The 15,525-nt window shown below is 52.8% G+C and overlaps 1 protein-coding gene across 6 annotated transcripts in view; it reads right to left on the bottom strand.

Moving 5' to 3' along the window:
• Nucleotides 1-1,664: 1,664 nt before the first annotated feature.
• The window catches only part of SEPTIN9 (septin 9), a 167,276-nt gene continuing 153,415 nt past the window's right edge, over nucleotides 1,665-15,525 (bottom strand). For all 6 annotated transcript variants that reach the window (XM_077188234.1, XM_054645221.2, XM_077188235.1 and 3 more), the window contains 6 exons: nucleotides 15,319-15,456; nucleotides 9,687-9,804; nucleotides 7,362-7,457; nucleotides 6,060-6,156; nucleotides 4,582-4,633; nucleotides 1,665-3,792 (listed from right to left, as the gene is read on the bottom strand). In XM_077188234.1, the coding sequence (XP_077044349.1) occupies nucleotides 3,657-3,792; nucleotides 4,582-4,633; nucleotides 6,060-6,156; nucleotides 7,362-7,457; nucleotides 9,687-9,804; nucleotides 15,319-15,456 (637 nt within the window). In that variant the 3' untranslated portion in view covers nucleotides 1,665-3,656. The remainder of the gene's footprint in view (nucleotides 3,793-4,581; nucleotides 4,634-6,059; nucleotides 6,157-7,361; nucleotides 7,458-9,686; nucleotides 9,805-15,318; nucleotides 15,457-15,525) is intronic.

Here is a 15,525-nt window from a genome sequence, read left to right as displayed (position 1 = left end):
ACAGACTCAAGATTCCAGAATCTTCCTGGGAAGCCCTGTGTCACACACATCTTTTATGGAAAATCCTTTCCTTAGGATTTTTCCTCCTGAGAAGCTGAGAGGCCTCAGGAACAAAATGTAAGCAATGGTTATCTGCTGCTGTGGAATGCAACAGGTGTATCTGGGATTGGGCTCATGTGGTTGTTTCTAATTAATGGCCAATCACAGCCCAGCTGGCTCAGACTCTCTATCTGAGACAGAAGCTTTTGTTATCATTCCTTCCTATGCTATTCTTAGCCAGCCTTCTGATGAAATCCTTTCTTCTATTCTTTTAGTATAATATATATCATAAAATAATAAATCAGCCTTCTGAAACATGGAGTCAGATCCTCGTCCCTTCCCTCATCCTTGGACCCCTGTGAACACCATCACAGCCCTGGAGCATCCTCTGTCCCTCCATGGGCACACTCAGATTCCAGCATCTGAGCATCCTCTCACATCTCCCATCTCCCTCACATGCTCACACACCAACAATGAGGAAAACAGCAAAAAAAAAAAAAAAACAAGCCAAATCCGAGCACAAGAAAAACCACAAAATAGGGAAAAACTGCTGTAGGTTCCTCCAGGAGCAAAGCCCATGGCCTGTGTTTGTAGTTACTACAACTGCACGTTGATTTTTCCAGCTCCATCCCTAGGAGCTTTTGTTCTGGGTTTTGCTCTGCTTACAGCAGTGAGAACTCTTTGATTTTGCTGCTTCTCACCCAGGAATCCTTTGTGAGCTGTGGGGGTGAGGATTTGGGGTGAGGCAAGCACAGAACAGCTCAGGAAATGGAAGGGTATTGATGGGGATGGGTTTAGCACTGGGGCAAAGGGGTCCCATCACTGGATGCCACGTGAGATGAGACAAAACCCAGATAACAGCAGAAAAGCAGAGTTCAAATGTACATAAGCCTGTCCTGTGCTCTAGAGCCCCACAGGAACCTGACCTGAGTGCTGCCCTGCTGGGTTTGCTTCCATGCAGACCCACAGCCACAGAATCCCAGAGGGGCTGAGCCTGGAAAGAACCTCTGGAAGTCACTTGCTCCAGCCTAAGGGCCACTTAGAGCTCCAGGTGGCTTCTGAGTTCAACTGCTCAGGGGGAAAAATACAATAAACACATGAGACAGGGACTAAACCAGAGGGGACAGTGTCACATGTGAGACACCAGGGGAAAACGTGGTTTTAAGGATGGCAAATCCTCCAGGGGAAGCCAACTTCCAAGGGCATGCCAAGGCCAAGGCTGCAGCCATGAAGGGTTTGAAGACCACCTGCCCATGGAGCCAAAGCCACACTGGGGTGAACACTGAGCTCCTGCCTGGCCCTGAACTAGGGGCAACCACTTCTGGAAAAGCAGCAGGAAGCACAGTGGGAACAGCTCCACCATGGAAGCACAGGGATGGATCCACCTGCCTGCCTCCCTCAGGATCAGGCTGGCTCCATCCCAAAGCTCCCCCATCAGCTCCAGCAGTTTGTAGAGTACCTGGGGCAGGTGTCTGAAGTGGGATGAGTCAAGGGGGTCAGGAATTCTCTTTCACCCTAAACAGGGCAGTTCTATGGCTGGACTCTCCCATCACCCCCAGCCCTACAGGGTCCATGCAGCAATGATTACACCAAGGCTGGGAACAGACATTTCCAAACAAGCTTCCTTCTATTTGCATTCGAAACATTTATTTTGGGAAATACATATTAAACACTATTATTTATACAAAAATGGACTAAATTTTCATAATGCTTATAACCCCCAAAAGGCCATTTTTAATAGATCTGGATGAAGGGTTTTTTTATTGTATTATTTTCTTTTTTTTTTTTTCCTTCAAAAAAAAAAAAAGTCAGGTTACAAAGGAGAAAGCGGCGTGTCTTGCTTGGCCCAGCTTGAGATACCAACTAGAGGAAAAAAAAAGTTTAAGATGGCATTTGCAGAAGTGCCTCACACAAGAGGTTTTTTTCTCCCCTTTCAGTCTTTTTTTTAACACTTGAAATATATATATATTTTTTTTCAGTTAATACATTTGTTGTTGTTGTTGTTTTTGCTAAAATATAGCAAGTCAGCAAGTAGAGAGTTGCTGTTCCCCAACAGCTCCGTGGGGCTGCTGTGGAGGGGGGATGTGAGTGAAGGGGAAAAGGGATTTTCACAATTCACCCCCCTTTGGCTGCTGGGGGGGGATGTGTGGGGAGCCCCTGGAAAGCTGGGGAGCCCCTGAAAACCTGGGCATCCCCAGCAAGGGGAGAGCAACCTCCTCCCTCCTCCTGTGCTGAGCCAGGCTCTGTCCCCTGCGGGCTCTGCAGGTGCCTTCCAGTGCTAGAGGATGGGACACGCTGCCACTTCAGTGTGTGCCCCCAAAAATGGGTGATTTGCAGGAAGTTTTTTTCCCTTAGAGAGGATTGGGAGACTGGTGGACACCAGAAAGGCAAAGGGGAGCTGGGGAGAGGGGCAGGACTGCAGAGCTTTGCTCCAGGAACCCCTGCTCCTGTGTCACAGTGCTACCTAATGCTTGCAGGGTCTGATTTACTGGAGACACACAGAGAGAGAAGGGTCTGGGGGCAGAGCAGGGGGAGCAGCACCCACAAACACCCCCCAGCCCCCCCCCACAGCTGCAGGGCTTGGTCAGCACATGCACAGACCCCCTGCACAAGGACCAGCAAAGCAGGAGCATCTTCCCTGGACACACAGGGGACCCAGGAAATGAAAAGGAAATTACAGCTACCCAAGAGCCTCCTCTGATGTAGGGAAAAGCCCAAGAATCACAAGGGTCAGACAGGACAAGCCTCTGCCTCCCAGCACTGCTTTGCAGAGACAAAGTTCCACGCTCAGCCCCCTCAGGACAAACACACTCAGAGCCTTCAGAGGGCAAAGACCCACCCAACTGAGTGACAAATAAATACACAAGTGTTCCCAGGACATCAGCCACAGCTCTGGCCCGAGGGAGAGGGAATGAGAGTCTCTGTGGAGGTTCCCAGCCTTGTGCAGGCTGCAGAGACAGACAAGGCAGAGCCTCCCTCCCCTCTCCCACGCTATTGCAAGGTCACAGTCTGAAAAGGCACTTCTCCCAAAGCAGGTGGCTCTGCCTGGCCGGGGGTCGGTGACAGGCCAGGTGACACCTAAACACTCCCAGTTTATTGCATGTAGACAGGGTACAGGGGCTGGTTTGGGGGCTGGTGGCTCCCAGAGGGCTGCAGGAGACAAGGATGGCACTGGCTTGCTCCCTTCATCCTACCGTACCTCGCTTCCGAAGGCTACATCCACCTGGAGGAGCCCTCACCTTCCATGGACGGAGAGGAGCCCCAGCATGGAGGGGCTGCAAGGGCTCCCAGGGCACCCCAACCCTGCTGGCCCCACAGATCTGCTCCCCTGGTGTGGCTGTGGGGCCATAGCTGGGAGCAAGTGAGAGCCCAACCTCCACAGAGGGACGGTCCCCAGACCAGGGACGCCGCCCCGGGGGCCGAGCACAAAACTCATGGCACAAAGCAGGGGGAGAGCGGCCACCCCGCTCCACGTCTGGTTATTTGGTCAGTTTACATGGCAGGGGGTCAGGGAGCAGGGCAAGAGGGACAGTGGCAGAGGATTTATATAAAAATAAAGGGGGAAGAGGGGAGAAAGAGCGAGCGTGAGCGAGCGAGGTCCTGGCTGGGAGGGACGGTTACATTTCGTTGGCCACCAGCTCCTTGTCAGCCACGCCGTTGGACAGAGAGCTCTGGCCCTCGTTCAGCCTCTTCACCCTGTAGGCTTCAAAGTGGATGTTGCTGGTAATATCCTTGATGTTCTGCATGTGTGTCCTGCAGGGAAGGGAGATGGAGCAATCACACCAGCCCACGTCACCCCAAACACCCCCGGGCCCAATTTCCCCTCCTGCCTTGCTGGTTAATGCTGGTTAATTCCCTCATTCAGGGCACAGGTGGGAAGTAAAGGCAGTCATTGGCAGCATTATTGGGCAGCAGGAGCTGAAGCCTTCATTTGTGCCTGGGGTCACAGGACCTGTGGCTGCACAACACCCACACAGGGAGATCCCCACCCTGCCAGTCCTGGGCTGAGGTTTGGTAGCCCCACACAACTCAGCCAGCAGCAGATCACCTGTGCAGAGTTGACTTTGCAGCCAAACTGGGGAGGAGCCCAATGTCCCCTCTCTAGCAAGCCCAGGGGGCTCAGCCTCCCTCTCCAAAACAGCAGGGACACTTCTTTCAAGAGGGATCAGCCATCACCCAGACCCCACAGTGACACCCCCACAGTGACACCCCAGTGAAGGGTGACATCTTCGAACTGGGGTGAGATCTGGCACTGGTGAGGGACCACTAAGACCAAAAGCTGCTTGCAGGCAAGCTGGAGCCACATGCCAGCAATCCTGGAGTGTGTCCTGAGCCCTCCACTGCTCCTCTCCCCCTGAACTCAGCCCCCAAGGAGTGAGGCCACCCCTTGCAGCAGGCCGGGAGAGAAGGCAGGGATGGAGGGTGAATGGGTGGGGGGATGGAGCAGCAGAGCAAAGGAGCAGCTGCTTCAAGCTGTGCTGGGCTGTCCCCTTTCCCTGGATGCCACCTGGTGACCAAAGGCTCTGGGGACAGGGCACTGACCTGATGAGGAGGTCCCGCAGGTAGGCGAACTCACAGTGTGTTGTGTTCTCCACTGGCAAGAGAGACAGAAACCATCAATGAGCCCCCATGGCACCACCTGGGGGCTTCCCCAGCGTGTGGGGGGCTCAGGTGGGCTCTGACACCCCAGGGTGCAAGTGCAGGACTCAGGAGTCCCCTTTGCTGCTGTAAAGCTCAGCCCTGGTGAGGTCTGAGTGAGCACCCACAGCCCCTTCCCAGGGTCCCACCAATGAGGAGCTCCCAGCAGCACCCCCAGCACAACACTGGGACCCCCAGAACCCCAGGCAAGACAGGGGAAGGGCTGTGGTGAGCTCTCCACTGAAGTTTCATCTGTAGCTCAGCCATGAGCATCCTGCAGAATCCCAGCACACTGTGAGGGCTGCCAGGGCTGTGCAAGGACAGGAACTCCTGCTGCTAAAGGCCTCTGCTGGCAGGAGGAGGAGTGCTTGCAAGAGGGAAAAACCAAAGGGTGCTGCTCCACCACAATCAGGCTGACAACTGCTATTTTACCTCTAATTTTACTCAATTTAGAGGAAGAATGCCTTTTTAATTTATTTTTTTTATCCCCAAAATCCTGTACATAAAATAGCAGAATCCTTTATGTTGGAGAAGACCTCTAAGGTCATTGAGTCCAACCCCTAAACATCATGCAGGAATGGCAAAACACAAACAACACTGCTGTGCAAAGGCTGCCTGTAGCCATGGCTGTGTCCTGGGGGTCTCCCTGTGCTGAAGGCAGAATCCTTCACAAGGAGAAGGTGAGGGTTTAATGAATCCCATTGAACTCAGAATGTTCAGGGACACAGCACGAGAGGGCAGCAGAGCTTCAAAATACAGTGATTTTCCTGGCAGCTTTGTTAAACCATCCCTCAACACAGGATTCCTATTAAGAAGCCTTGTAAATGAGAGGAACCTGTGAAGTGAAGGGGAGGAAGATGAGAGGGGTGGCACTGGAGATGAGCCAGCTGGCTGCCAGAAACCAGCACCAGGGAAATGTGTGGATGTGCTGGAGCCAGGAGCTTTCATCTAGTCTTTAAACCATGGCTGTAAAATGGGGGAGAAAAAAGGGAGATGCAGATGGGAGATGGAAGAGATCCCACAAGGGCAGCAACCAAAGGCTTGGTGGAGGGTACAGATGCCAGGGGAAGGTTTTAACAGGGGCTTGAGACATGGGCATGTCACTGGTGTACCCTCAAATCCTGCCATCAGACAATTAACTGTGCAAGAAGCACAAGGCAGGCCAGGAGACCTCCAGCAATGTCCCCTCCAGCACTCAGCAGCCCCCCAAGGCACACAAATGCCCAGGAACCCAGCACAGGAGCAATGGCCAAGGTGTCCTCAAACATCAGGAAAATGATCTTTTTTTGGAGGGGCAGGGAAGCACCACATCCACCTCAACTTCTACTGCTGGTTTTGGACTTTATTGCCTCCTGCCAGGGCAGGGATGTGGGCTCAGGTACCTTCAATGGTGCCCCACTTGGTCTTCCTCCCAAGGATTCTTCTTCCATTCACCTGGTACTCCTGGTCACTGCCCACCACTGCAAATGGGATCATTTCCTGTGGAAAGAGAAAAACAAGGCTGGGATTTCTTCTGAGAGGTGGTCAGGAAACCAAACCAGTGAGCAAAGTCCTACATCCTGCTGTTTCCAGGGGCGTTTCATGGGATGAGCTGGTTTGCCCCTGATGTTTTTGAGCAGTGCTGCCTGCCAGGGCCCACAGGCAGCCCAGGACTGGGTACCAGCATCTCCTGCACATGTGCCCAGCCTAAAACCAGCCCAAACCCAGCCTAGTCCAGTCCCTCATTGGCAGGCACCAGGTACAGCTGGAGCAAAGGTATCCCAAAGCTTCCCTGGGAATTGCCCCCAGCATCTGGCAACCTGTGGCAAACTCATTTCCTGATCCAAGTTGGTGTCTTTGAACTTCAGAGTTCCTAAAAGACATTTTTCTTCCTCGAATTTGTCCAGTCCACTTTAATGTGCTAAAAAAATTGCTGGCTGATTCCTGCACTGTGGAATTGCCAGATCAGGCAGCCTAGAGGTGAGATTCCATCCCAGTGCTGGGAAAGCTGCTGCCCTAGCCAGGGATGGGCAGGCACCTCTGCTCCCTGAGCCTGGGGCAGGGCAAGGGGCCATGGACCCTCTGCTGAAGGCACCTCGTGTGACCGTGTTCACAGGGGTCTCAGGGTGAGGGAAGAGATGAGGATCTGACTCCATGTCTCAGGAGGCTGATTTATTATTTTATGATATATATTACATTAAAACTATACTAAAAGAATAGAAGAAAGGATTTCATCAGAAGGCTGGCTAAGAATAGCATAGGAAGGAATGATAACAAAGGCAGCTGTCTCGGACTCTCTGTCTGAGCCAGCTGGGCTGTGATTGGCCATTAATTAGAAACATCCAACATGGGCCAATCAAAAATCTACCTGTTGCATTCCACAGCAGCAGATAATCATTATTTATATATTGTTCCTGAGGCCTCTCAGCTTCTCAGGAGGAAAAATCTTAAGGAAAAGATTTTTCATAAAAGATATCTACGACACACCTGGCAGGGTGGAAATGGGGAAGGAGCATGGACAGGACACCTTCCCCACCCTCTTTCCACCCCTGCCCTGAGCTCTGGCAGGGTCCCTGCTGCTGGGCAGACCCCATGGACAGGGCACAGCAGCTTTGGGAAGACAACAGAGCCTTTGGAAGGGAACCCCCAGGTCATGGCCAGCCCTGGAGCTGCAGGTCTGTCCCAGGCAGGGCCCCTGCACTGACCCGGAATTTCTCGTTCACCAGCCGATCTTCAGAGTCCTCATCAAACTCCTTCTGGGGGTACACATCGATGCCATTGGCCAGGAGATCAGCCATTATCTAGGAGGGAAGAGCACAGGCACAGGTGAAGGACAGGCAGGCACAGGAGATGCTCCCTGAAGGGTCTCTGAGTGATGCCCACCAGTCACAGCAGCAGCATCTCCCTCTCCATCCTAAACACAGCCCCCTTTGGGGACAGAGCCCTGTGCCACACACCCACCAAGAGCCTGCCCTGGAACCTCTGCAAGAACCTGGTGCCAAAGACACAGCTCAGAGAGGGAGATGAAGTTACATGAGCTGGATGTTGTTTGGGGATTGGAAAAGACAAACAAGACAACCCAAGCTGCCCAAGCAAAGGGGAACACAGCTGCAGGCTTGTAACACAAAGGTGAAAAGCTGCTCTCTGCTGTTTGTTTACACTCCTTGGAAAAGGAACTTGATCTGAGGGGACAAGGACACAGCTTGGAAGGGCAGACTCTAAGGACTTTGTGCAAGGCCAAGAGATGCTGGAATCTGATTCCTGGGTGGAGGCTCAGCTCATGGGGAGCTTGAAGGATCAACCTCCTCCTACAATGCTGCAAACCCCAACTCAGGCTGGCAGCAGCTCCCACCACTTCCTATGGCAACAGCTCCACCCCAGTCCTACAGTGCAGGCTGGCAGAGCAGTGGGTCCAGCCCAGGGGATGCCCCCAGCCAGCCTCCTACCCCCACCAAACCCCCACACCGAGTTTAGGGGAACAACCCAGCAAAGCCAACTCCAGGGAGCACATCCCACTCCCTCAGCACAGCACTGGCACCAAGCTGCAGCCAGGCTGGGGCTCCACATCTCCAAACCCAAAATCTACCATCTCTCTGAACCAGCTACAGCCCAGATGCAGCCAGGGCTCTGCTTCTGGAAGCACACATGCAGGCACACTGGAATGAATGAGTGGAAAAGGTCCCAGCCTGTGCCCAGCTGGCCTGATTTCCTGTCCTCTCATCTGCTGGGAGCAAACACACCATGTGGTGACATGCCCTCCCTCCATCTGAAAGGATTTGGGAGGTCTGGTTATAATCAGGAAGCAATCAGAGATAAGGAGAGCTCATCCTGTGCTGAGCCAGTGCAGAGCAGCAGAGCCAGGCACTGTCCCCATGGTATCAGCAGCCAAGGGTGCCCAGGTGATATCTGAGGTCCCAGACTGACTTTGTAGTGCCAGAGCCAGCCAGTCACCTCCAGACACAGGGTGTGTGCACTGGTGACCTCTGAATGGAGCCAGCAGCCTGCAGAAGCCACCACAGAGAGCAGATGTGGCACCAGGGACTCCCCTCTCTGTGTCCCCTCACCAGCTCCTTGCAGAGCTCTGTGCAAACAGCCTGACAAGCCAAGCCAGCCCAGCCTGGGTCACCCCTCAGCTCCATTCTCTGCCAGCCTCTAGCCAAGGAAATTGCCTGGAGAGTTCGGATTAGCCCCCAAAACCAGACTGGGTATTTCAGTGCCTGATGCTGCTCATTAAGAACTGGGAAGGAGAGACTCCCACACTGGTGTGGGAAGGAGCAGCTCACCCTCTCCTGCAAGGGGGCATGGAACCACCCCTGGCTAAGCTGTCCATAACCAAAGGAGTGGCCCCTAAACCCACCCTTTTGGCAAGACTCTCTTTCCCTTTACTTCTCCCAGGTCAGACTCATGGATCAAGGAGCTTGGTGGTTTTTACTTCTGCAGGGAATGCTGAGGCCCTCACGCCTGCAGCCACATCCACCACCCACACAAAGGGATTTACAGTCCCTTACCAAACCCCCAAATGAGCCACCTCCACCTCTGAGAGCACAGCCCATGCCTTGCTGTGGATTCAGCCCCTCCTCAGCTCCCAACCACGGGAATTTCATACCTTTCTTCCCTCCTAAACCTCACCCAGCTGAGCTCAGCAAACCCACACGTTTTTGACTGGTTCCTGTATCAGTGCACGATGCTGCACAGGGAGACTTTTCCAGCCCCTACGTGCATCAACATCCCAAAACAACAGAAACCAGCCTGAAAATAACAACAACAACAACAACAAAGGAGGCAACAGAAACAGGCTTGAAGCTCCAAACTTATCCTGCACTGACAAAGATCCAAGAGAAACACAAGGAAGTGCTTGGAGAGCAGGCCTACCCTGCAGCCACGCGGGATCGCTCCGAGCTGCAGCCGGAGGAATGCGCTGGGCTGCGGGCCAGGCCCTGCCTGCACAGCCCTGCCAGGAGAGCCACGAGGGGCAGCAGGGGATGGGCCAGCCCAGAGGGGAGCCCAGGGAAGGGCCAGCAGCCCCTTACCCGTTGTTTGAAGTAGTCCCTCTCCTCCAGCGTTAGCGTGTCGGCTTTGGCGATCACCGGGACGATGTTCACCACTTTGCTCAGGCGCTTCATGAACTCGATGTCCAACGGCCGGAGCCTGGAAAACAGCAGGAAAAAAGGGATTTGAAAACAGCAGGAAAAAGGGGATTTGCACTTCTGGAAAATAGCAGGAAAAGGGGGATTTGCTGCTGCAATCCCCTGGCAGGGAGAGGCATTCAAAGAGCAGACAGAGAGGGAATCGCTTCCTTTCAGATAGGACAAGTAAAGAGGGTTTGAAAGCACTTTAAACATTTCCCTTTCAAAGCTGCCGCTGTGAGCCCTCACAAAGCCCCATCAAGTGGCAGAGGGCTTTTATCTCTGCAGGCCCACACAGGACTGCAGGAACTCGCCCAGAGCCACTGGTGTCCTTGGTGGAGCTGGGATGAGAGCAGGGCAATGCTGGCTGCAGGGCCAGGTACAAACCCAAACCTGCTCCAGCTCTATCCAAGCTGTCACCAACCATTCAGGGACAGCACAACGTGGAAATGGTCACAGGTGACCATCCCTGCTCACACTTCCCCCTGTGTTGAGCACCAGCTGCTTGGGACAACTTACTGAGAGTATTTGTGCATATCTCAATTAATATCTGCTTCATCATTTGCTCCCAGAGTATCTGGAAGCACCTGTTACACTGGTGGTACAAAAGCAATAAAATGTAAATTAATATTTATGCAAAATATTCATGTTGTTCAAAGTGATATATCCAGATATATATATTTTTTTTAATCCAGAAAACTTGATGCTGAAACTTTATCATATGCCTGCACAGGCTTTTGATATAGGGAGCCCTTAAGTTCTCCATCAATTTCACACAGCAATCTGTGATTCATATTAGTCTCTAGATTTCTTTCAAAGGGTCATACAAAAAGGTTGTAAGAAAGAGTTTACTTAAAGTCTGTGGTTATGCACAAGCTGGGAGTGCCTCTCACATTCATCAGCTGGGATTAAAAAAAGCTCTGGACATTCTCCAGGGGCTCACAGAGCACAGAAGAGATGCTGCTTGTTCCAGAGGGCAAAAATGTCAGAAAATCTCTACAACAAAAGTCTCAGCAGAGGAAAGCTGCAGGGATTGCATAACCCAGTGATCAGTGCCTTGGGAAATCCCTCCCTGCTGACAGCTCCACTTCCACACTGCTCCACATCCAAGGCTGCAGATAGTGATGAAGGCACCTGGCCATCATCATCCCTCCCTGCTCCTCAGTCCTCTCTGAAGGTGTTTGAACTGCTGGGTCCCAAACCAGGAGAAAACCCTCCTTGGGACACCTCCAGGTGCTGCAGGTCCCCCTTGGTGGCTCTGAAGGTGATGGGGACATGCAGCACAGTTGAGAAGGTGCTGCCTTGAAAAGGAAACCTGGAGGCCCCAGGATCAAGGATCACCTCTGGGCAGGAGGTGTTTGAAATGAGCCCTCACTGAAGGGCCAAGAGAGCACCCACTGCCAAACCCCCCATGGTCTCCCTGGGCCCTACAAAGGGCTCAGAGACCCCTGCAGACCCAGGCACAGGAGTGCAGAGGGGAAGGGACTGATCCTGCCCCTCAGCAGCCACCAGGCAGTGTCCCCATCCCATGGGACACCTCTGCCTGGCTCCATTCAGCCCCAGCCCCTGGGACCCACTCAGCCCCAGCTGGCTGAACACAGCAGCTCAGGGGTGCCCCAGAGCAGCCAGCAGTGGTGACCCAGCTGAACCCTGCCCTGCTCATCCCCTCCCCCAGGGATGGAGCCAGGTGGATCCTGTCCTCACACACCAACAGCACACACAGCCCCGAGCACATCATTAACACAGGACAAACGAGGTCCTAACGCAAACACAGGGTCACAGATCACCCTGGGCCCCAGGAAAGAGAGATTTTGGCTATTAAAGGGAAAAAAGAATAGAAAAAACCACAAGGAACCCCCCCATGGACACATCTAAGCTGACTTGCTGCTGGCAAACATTGTTTGGAGCTCTGCATAATGTATTTCCCAGACCTCCAAGGAAGTAATGCAGTAATGCTCCTTTCCCAGCAGAATTCTTTCCCCTCCTCTCTCTTTGCTATTTTCCAAACAATTTTTCTCCTCTAAAAGCTTCTTCCCCACTGAGTCTGTGTTCCTGCCTCTTTCATCAGCTTTTCCTTTAAAGACCAGGATGCACACAGAGCATGAATCCACAATCAGGCAGACATTAGAGTTTCAGCTCAATCTACATGTTAAAAGCTCAGCTCCATCCCTCAGATCCCTCACAATCCAGAGGATGCCACAGAGAGCCAGAGAGGAGGCAGAGCCAGAGCCTGCCCACACCCCTGCTGTGTCCAGCAGCATGCCCCAGGCACAGTGTCCATGTGTCCATCTGCATCCAGGCACCTCTGACAGGACTTGCTGCTCCCATGGGCTCCTGCAAGTGCCTCATGCACAGAAATCACCTCCCTGCACCACCCTGAGACTCCCCAGCAGAGCAAGCTGTGGTGTTGGAGCTTTCTGCAAGTTTCTAGATATCCTATCAACTCCTGCTAGGTAGGTAGCTCCCCCAAAACTTTAATTATGTACAAGGAAATGAAACTTTTCACTAAGAACAATGCCTGCCTGCAGTTATACATCACATTCATGTGAAGACACCATGGATTAATGTCATGGTGGTGACAAGTGCTGTTTGCTCCAAGCACATCACAGAAGAGAAGGGAAGACTCAAGAAAAAAAAAACAACAAACTAATCTATTTTCATCTTCCCCAAATGGTCTCTGATATTATTAACTTACAACATACACATTCTGGGCTTTGCTGGGAGGGGTGGAGGATCTCAAAGGGGAGTGGATGGGCTGGAGCAGGAGGTGCAGCATGGGCTCAAACCACTCCAGGCTGTTCCTTCATCCCCTCCTGCTGTGGGCCTGGGGGAGGCTGTGCAGCTGGGCATGCCCTGCCAGGGCTGGGCACACACTGTGGTGCCCAGGACACACATTGTTATTTCTGTCACTGTGCACAGACAGGATCTAAGCACAGGCTCATTCCTGCTGGTTCCTCTGAAATGCTGTTACAGGAATCAAAATCCACAGTGAGCTCTGAAGTTATTTCCTTTTGGTTGTGCCCCAGACCAAACTAACAGCAGGAATTTGAGCTGTGTGTTAAGCAAACACCAGTGAGGACCCATCACCTGCTCCAGGGAGCTGCTGGGCACCTGAGAGGGGCAGCCAGAGGGGAAAGAGGGAGTGGGTGGCAGTTCCTGAGCCACCAGCCCTGGCAGAGGCAGGAGAGGTGCTGATGAGGCCAGGCAGAGTTCCAGAGCCATTCCTGAGCTGAACTGAGCTTTGCAGGGCTCAGAGCAGGGATATTTATTGGGTGGAAGCCCCAGGCAGCACCATCCTCAGCCTTCACAGGCACGGGTACATGGGAGTGTTACAGGCTGTGTGTGAACTGCATGGGCTGCAAAGCCTGTCCTGAACTCCCTTGGGAACTCCCTGTGCAGCAAAAACTTCTCTGCTGATTAACCCTGGAGCTGCCTGGATGGGAGGGCCAGACTGAAACTGAGCCAAGCAATCCTCTGCTCTGGCCTCCAGATCTCTGCACCAACATTGTTGGGTTTTTTTTATCCCTCACTCTTTTTTATCTAGGAAAAAGCAAGTTCTCACCCAGTGCCCTGGCAGGCTTAAGCCAGCTGCACAAGGGGCTCTGTGCCATGCCCACCCACATCACCAGCAGCAGCTCCCCAGGCAACACCAACACCCCGTGCAGGCACAGCCCACGAGGGGCAGCAGGCACCTGGGATGGAGAGTGCAGCATGTGGATGGGGCCATGGGGACATGCTGGGGCTGGGTCACAATGTCCCCAGTGCAGGCCCTACAGCCCTACCAGCCACTGCCATCCTCCCAGTCAGCCCTGGAGAGGGCAGAGGCACCACAGCCCATACCCTGCTGCAAGGGACCATGGACCTGCTGCCTCAGCCAGGGCACAAACCTGCACCCAGATGTGTGTGACAACCCCAGGACAAGGCTCCCCCACAGGCTCCTCTGCTACAGCACTGTCACAGCAGCTCCACCCTGCAGGAGTGGTGGCCACATCACTCTTTGCTGGGGAAAGCTTGTCCACCATGATGAAAAACATAATTTGGACTTCACAAGAGAGCAGAAAGGAACCCCAAAGCCTGCTTGAGCTCCCAGAGAAGCAAAATTTCCCATCAACCTCCAGTGGGGTTTGTCCCTCAGGTGGCAGGAGGGGATGGGTGACAGTGGGGACAGCCCCAGCCAGGCTCTGAGCCTGCAGGCAAAGAGGATCAGCACAAGGCTCAGCAACAACAGCCCCCAACTGCTGGGCTCACTCACATATTGGAAACACATGTTCACTGGAGAGAAGGAAAAAAAGCAGCTGAAAATCCACACAATTGCTGTTGGCCGGCGGGTGAGAGAAACCAGAGCGCGGCTGCAGAGGCTCCACCAGGGGACACAGAACGGGCTCCACATCCCTGCCTGCACTGCCAGGCACCCAGCACACCCCCCTCTGAGCATCAGACCTGTTCTTGAAGAGTTAAACAGCCAGAGGGGTGAGGAAAGGCTGGAGCACAGCTAAAGCTGCAAGTCAGACCTGCCGAGGCAGGGGCTGCAGATCTGGGCTGAGATTAGTGGGACCAACATGTTAGACTGGCCTAAAAATGTCATTTTCCTTTGAAAGCTTCTCTGTTTTATTGTTTTCAATCATAAATGTTTCATCAGCCCCTCTGCTCCTGATCAGTTACACAAGAGGGGCATTACTGGCCCATGCAGGCATTTTATTCCAGTGAAGGATGCATTTTTGGTCTACCCACTGACAGAAGCAAAACAAAGTCTTTTCTATTGGAATCAATCTCCACATGGGGAAGTGGAAAAGGCTGACATTAATGCAGTGCTGGAGGCTTAAGTTTACTTTTGAAAACAGACCCAAAAACATCCCCAGTGCAGACAGAGCCAGAAGTGGAAGGAATTGACACAAATCAAAAGGAAACTTAGGTCTCGTTTTCTGTTGTGATACTTTAAGTCACATTTTTCAAGACATTTTAAGTGCCCCAGATTTTCAGGGTGGGCTGTGTGCCTAGGAGGGGGGAAAAATAGAAAAGGGAAAAAAAAAATAGAGCGAGATCTGGGCCTTTTGATGTTGTCACTTGAGAAGTGCCAGAGCCAGGAGAACTCTGGGCTGAATAAACAGCATCCCTCTTGCAGACTAGTCAAACAACCTACAAAATACCCTTATGGGGTGATGGTGTTCACTGCCTTGGAAGCACAAGGAAAAGTGGCTTCTCCCCTTACAAATAAAAAAAAAATTAATGTTCTGCATGCAAAAGTAGCCTCTCCATCCAGTTTGAGACTTGGGTCCATCCTTGGTCAAGCAAGCCAGGTGACCACAGCAAAGACAGCAGCTCAGAGAGGATTTCATGGCCCTTCAGAAGAGGAAACACCTCATTTCTCAGGGGTACAGCAGCTCTGCTGTGTTATTGCAAGGCCTCCTGAGGATGGCTTCAAGCTGTCCTCGAGCTCCTCAAGCCCCAAAAACCATGGGAGGATCCTGGGCAGAAGTGCCCTGAGGGCTGAGCTGCTGGGCCATGGAGAGGGGGCTGAGGGGAGCAGGGTACGTACGAGTGGCCCGTGGCTGGGATGAAATAAATACAGCAGTGCACCCTCGTGTCAGGGATCTGCTTCTTCCTGTTGATGTTGATCTCCTCCTGCAGGTACTTCTCATACTGGTCATTGATGAACTTCATGATGGGCTGCCAGCTGCAGAGAGAGGGCAACACAGGGTGGTGTGAGGGACCTGGACCACTCTGGGATGCTCAGCATCTCCTA

This window comes from Agelaius phoeniceus, chromosome 19 (assembly GCF_051311805.1).
Source record: "Agelaius phoeniceus isolate bAgePho1 chromosome 19, bAgePho1.hap1, whole genome shotgun sequence".
Classification (NCBI taxonomy): Eukaryota; Metazoa; Chordata; class Aves; order Passeriformes; family Icteridae; genus Agelaius; species Agelaius phoeniceus.
Note: the sequence above shows the minus strand (reverse complement) of the source record. Positions and strands in the feature narration are given on the sequence as shown.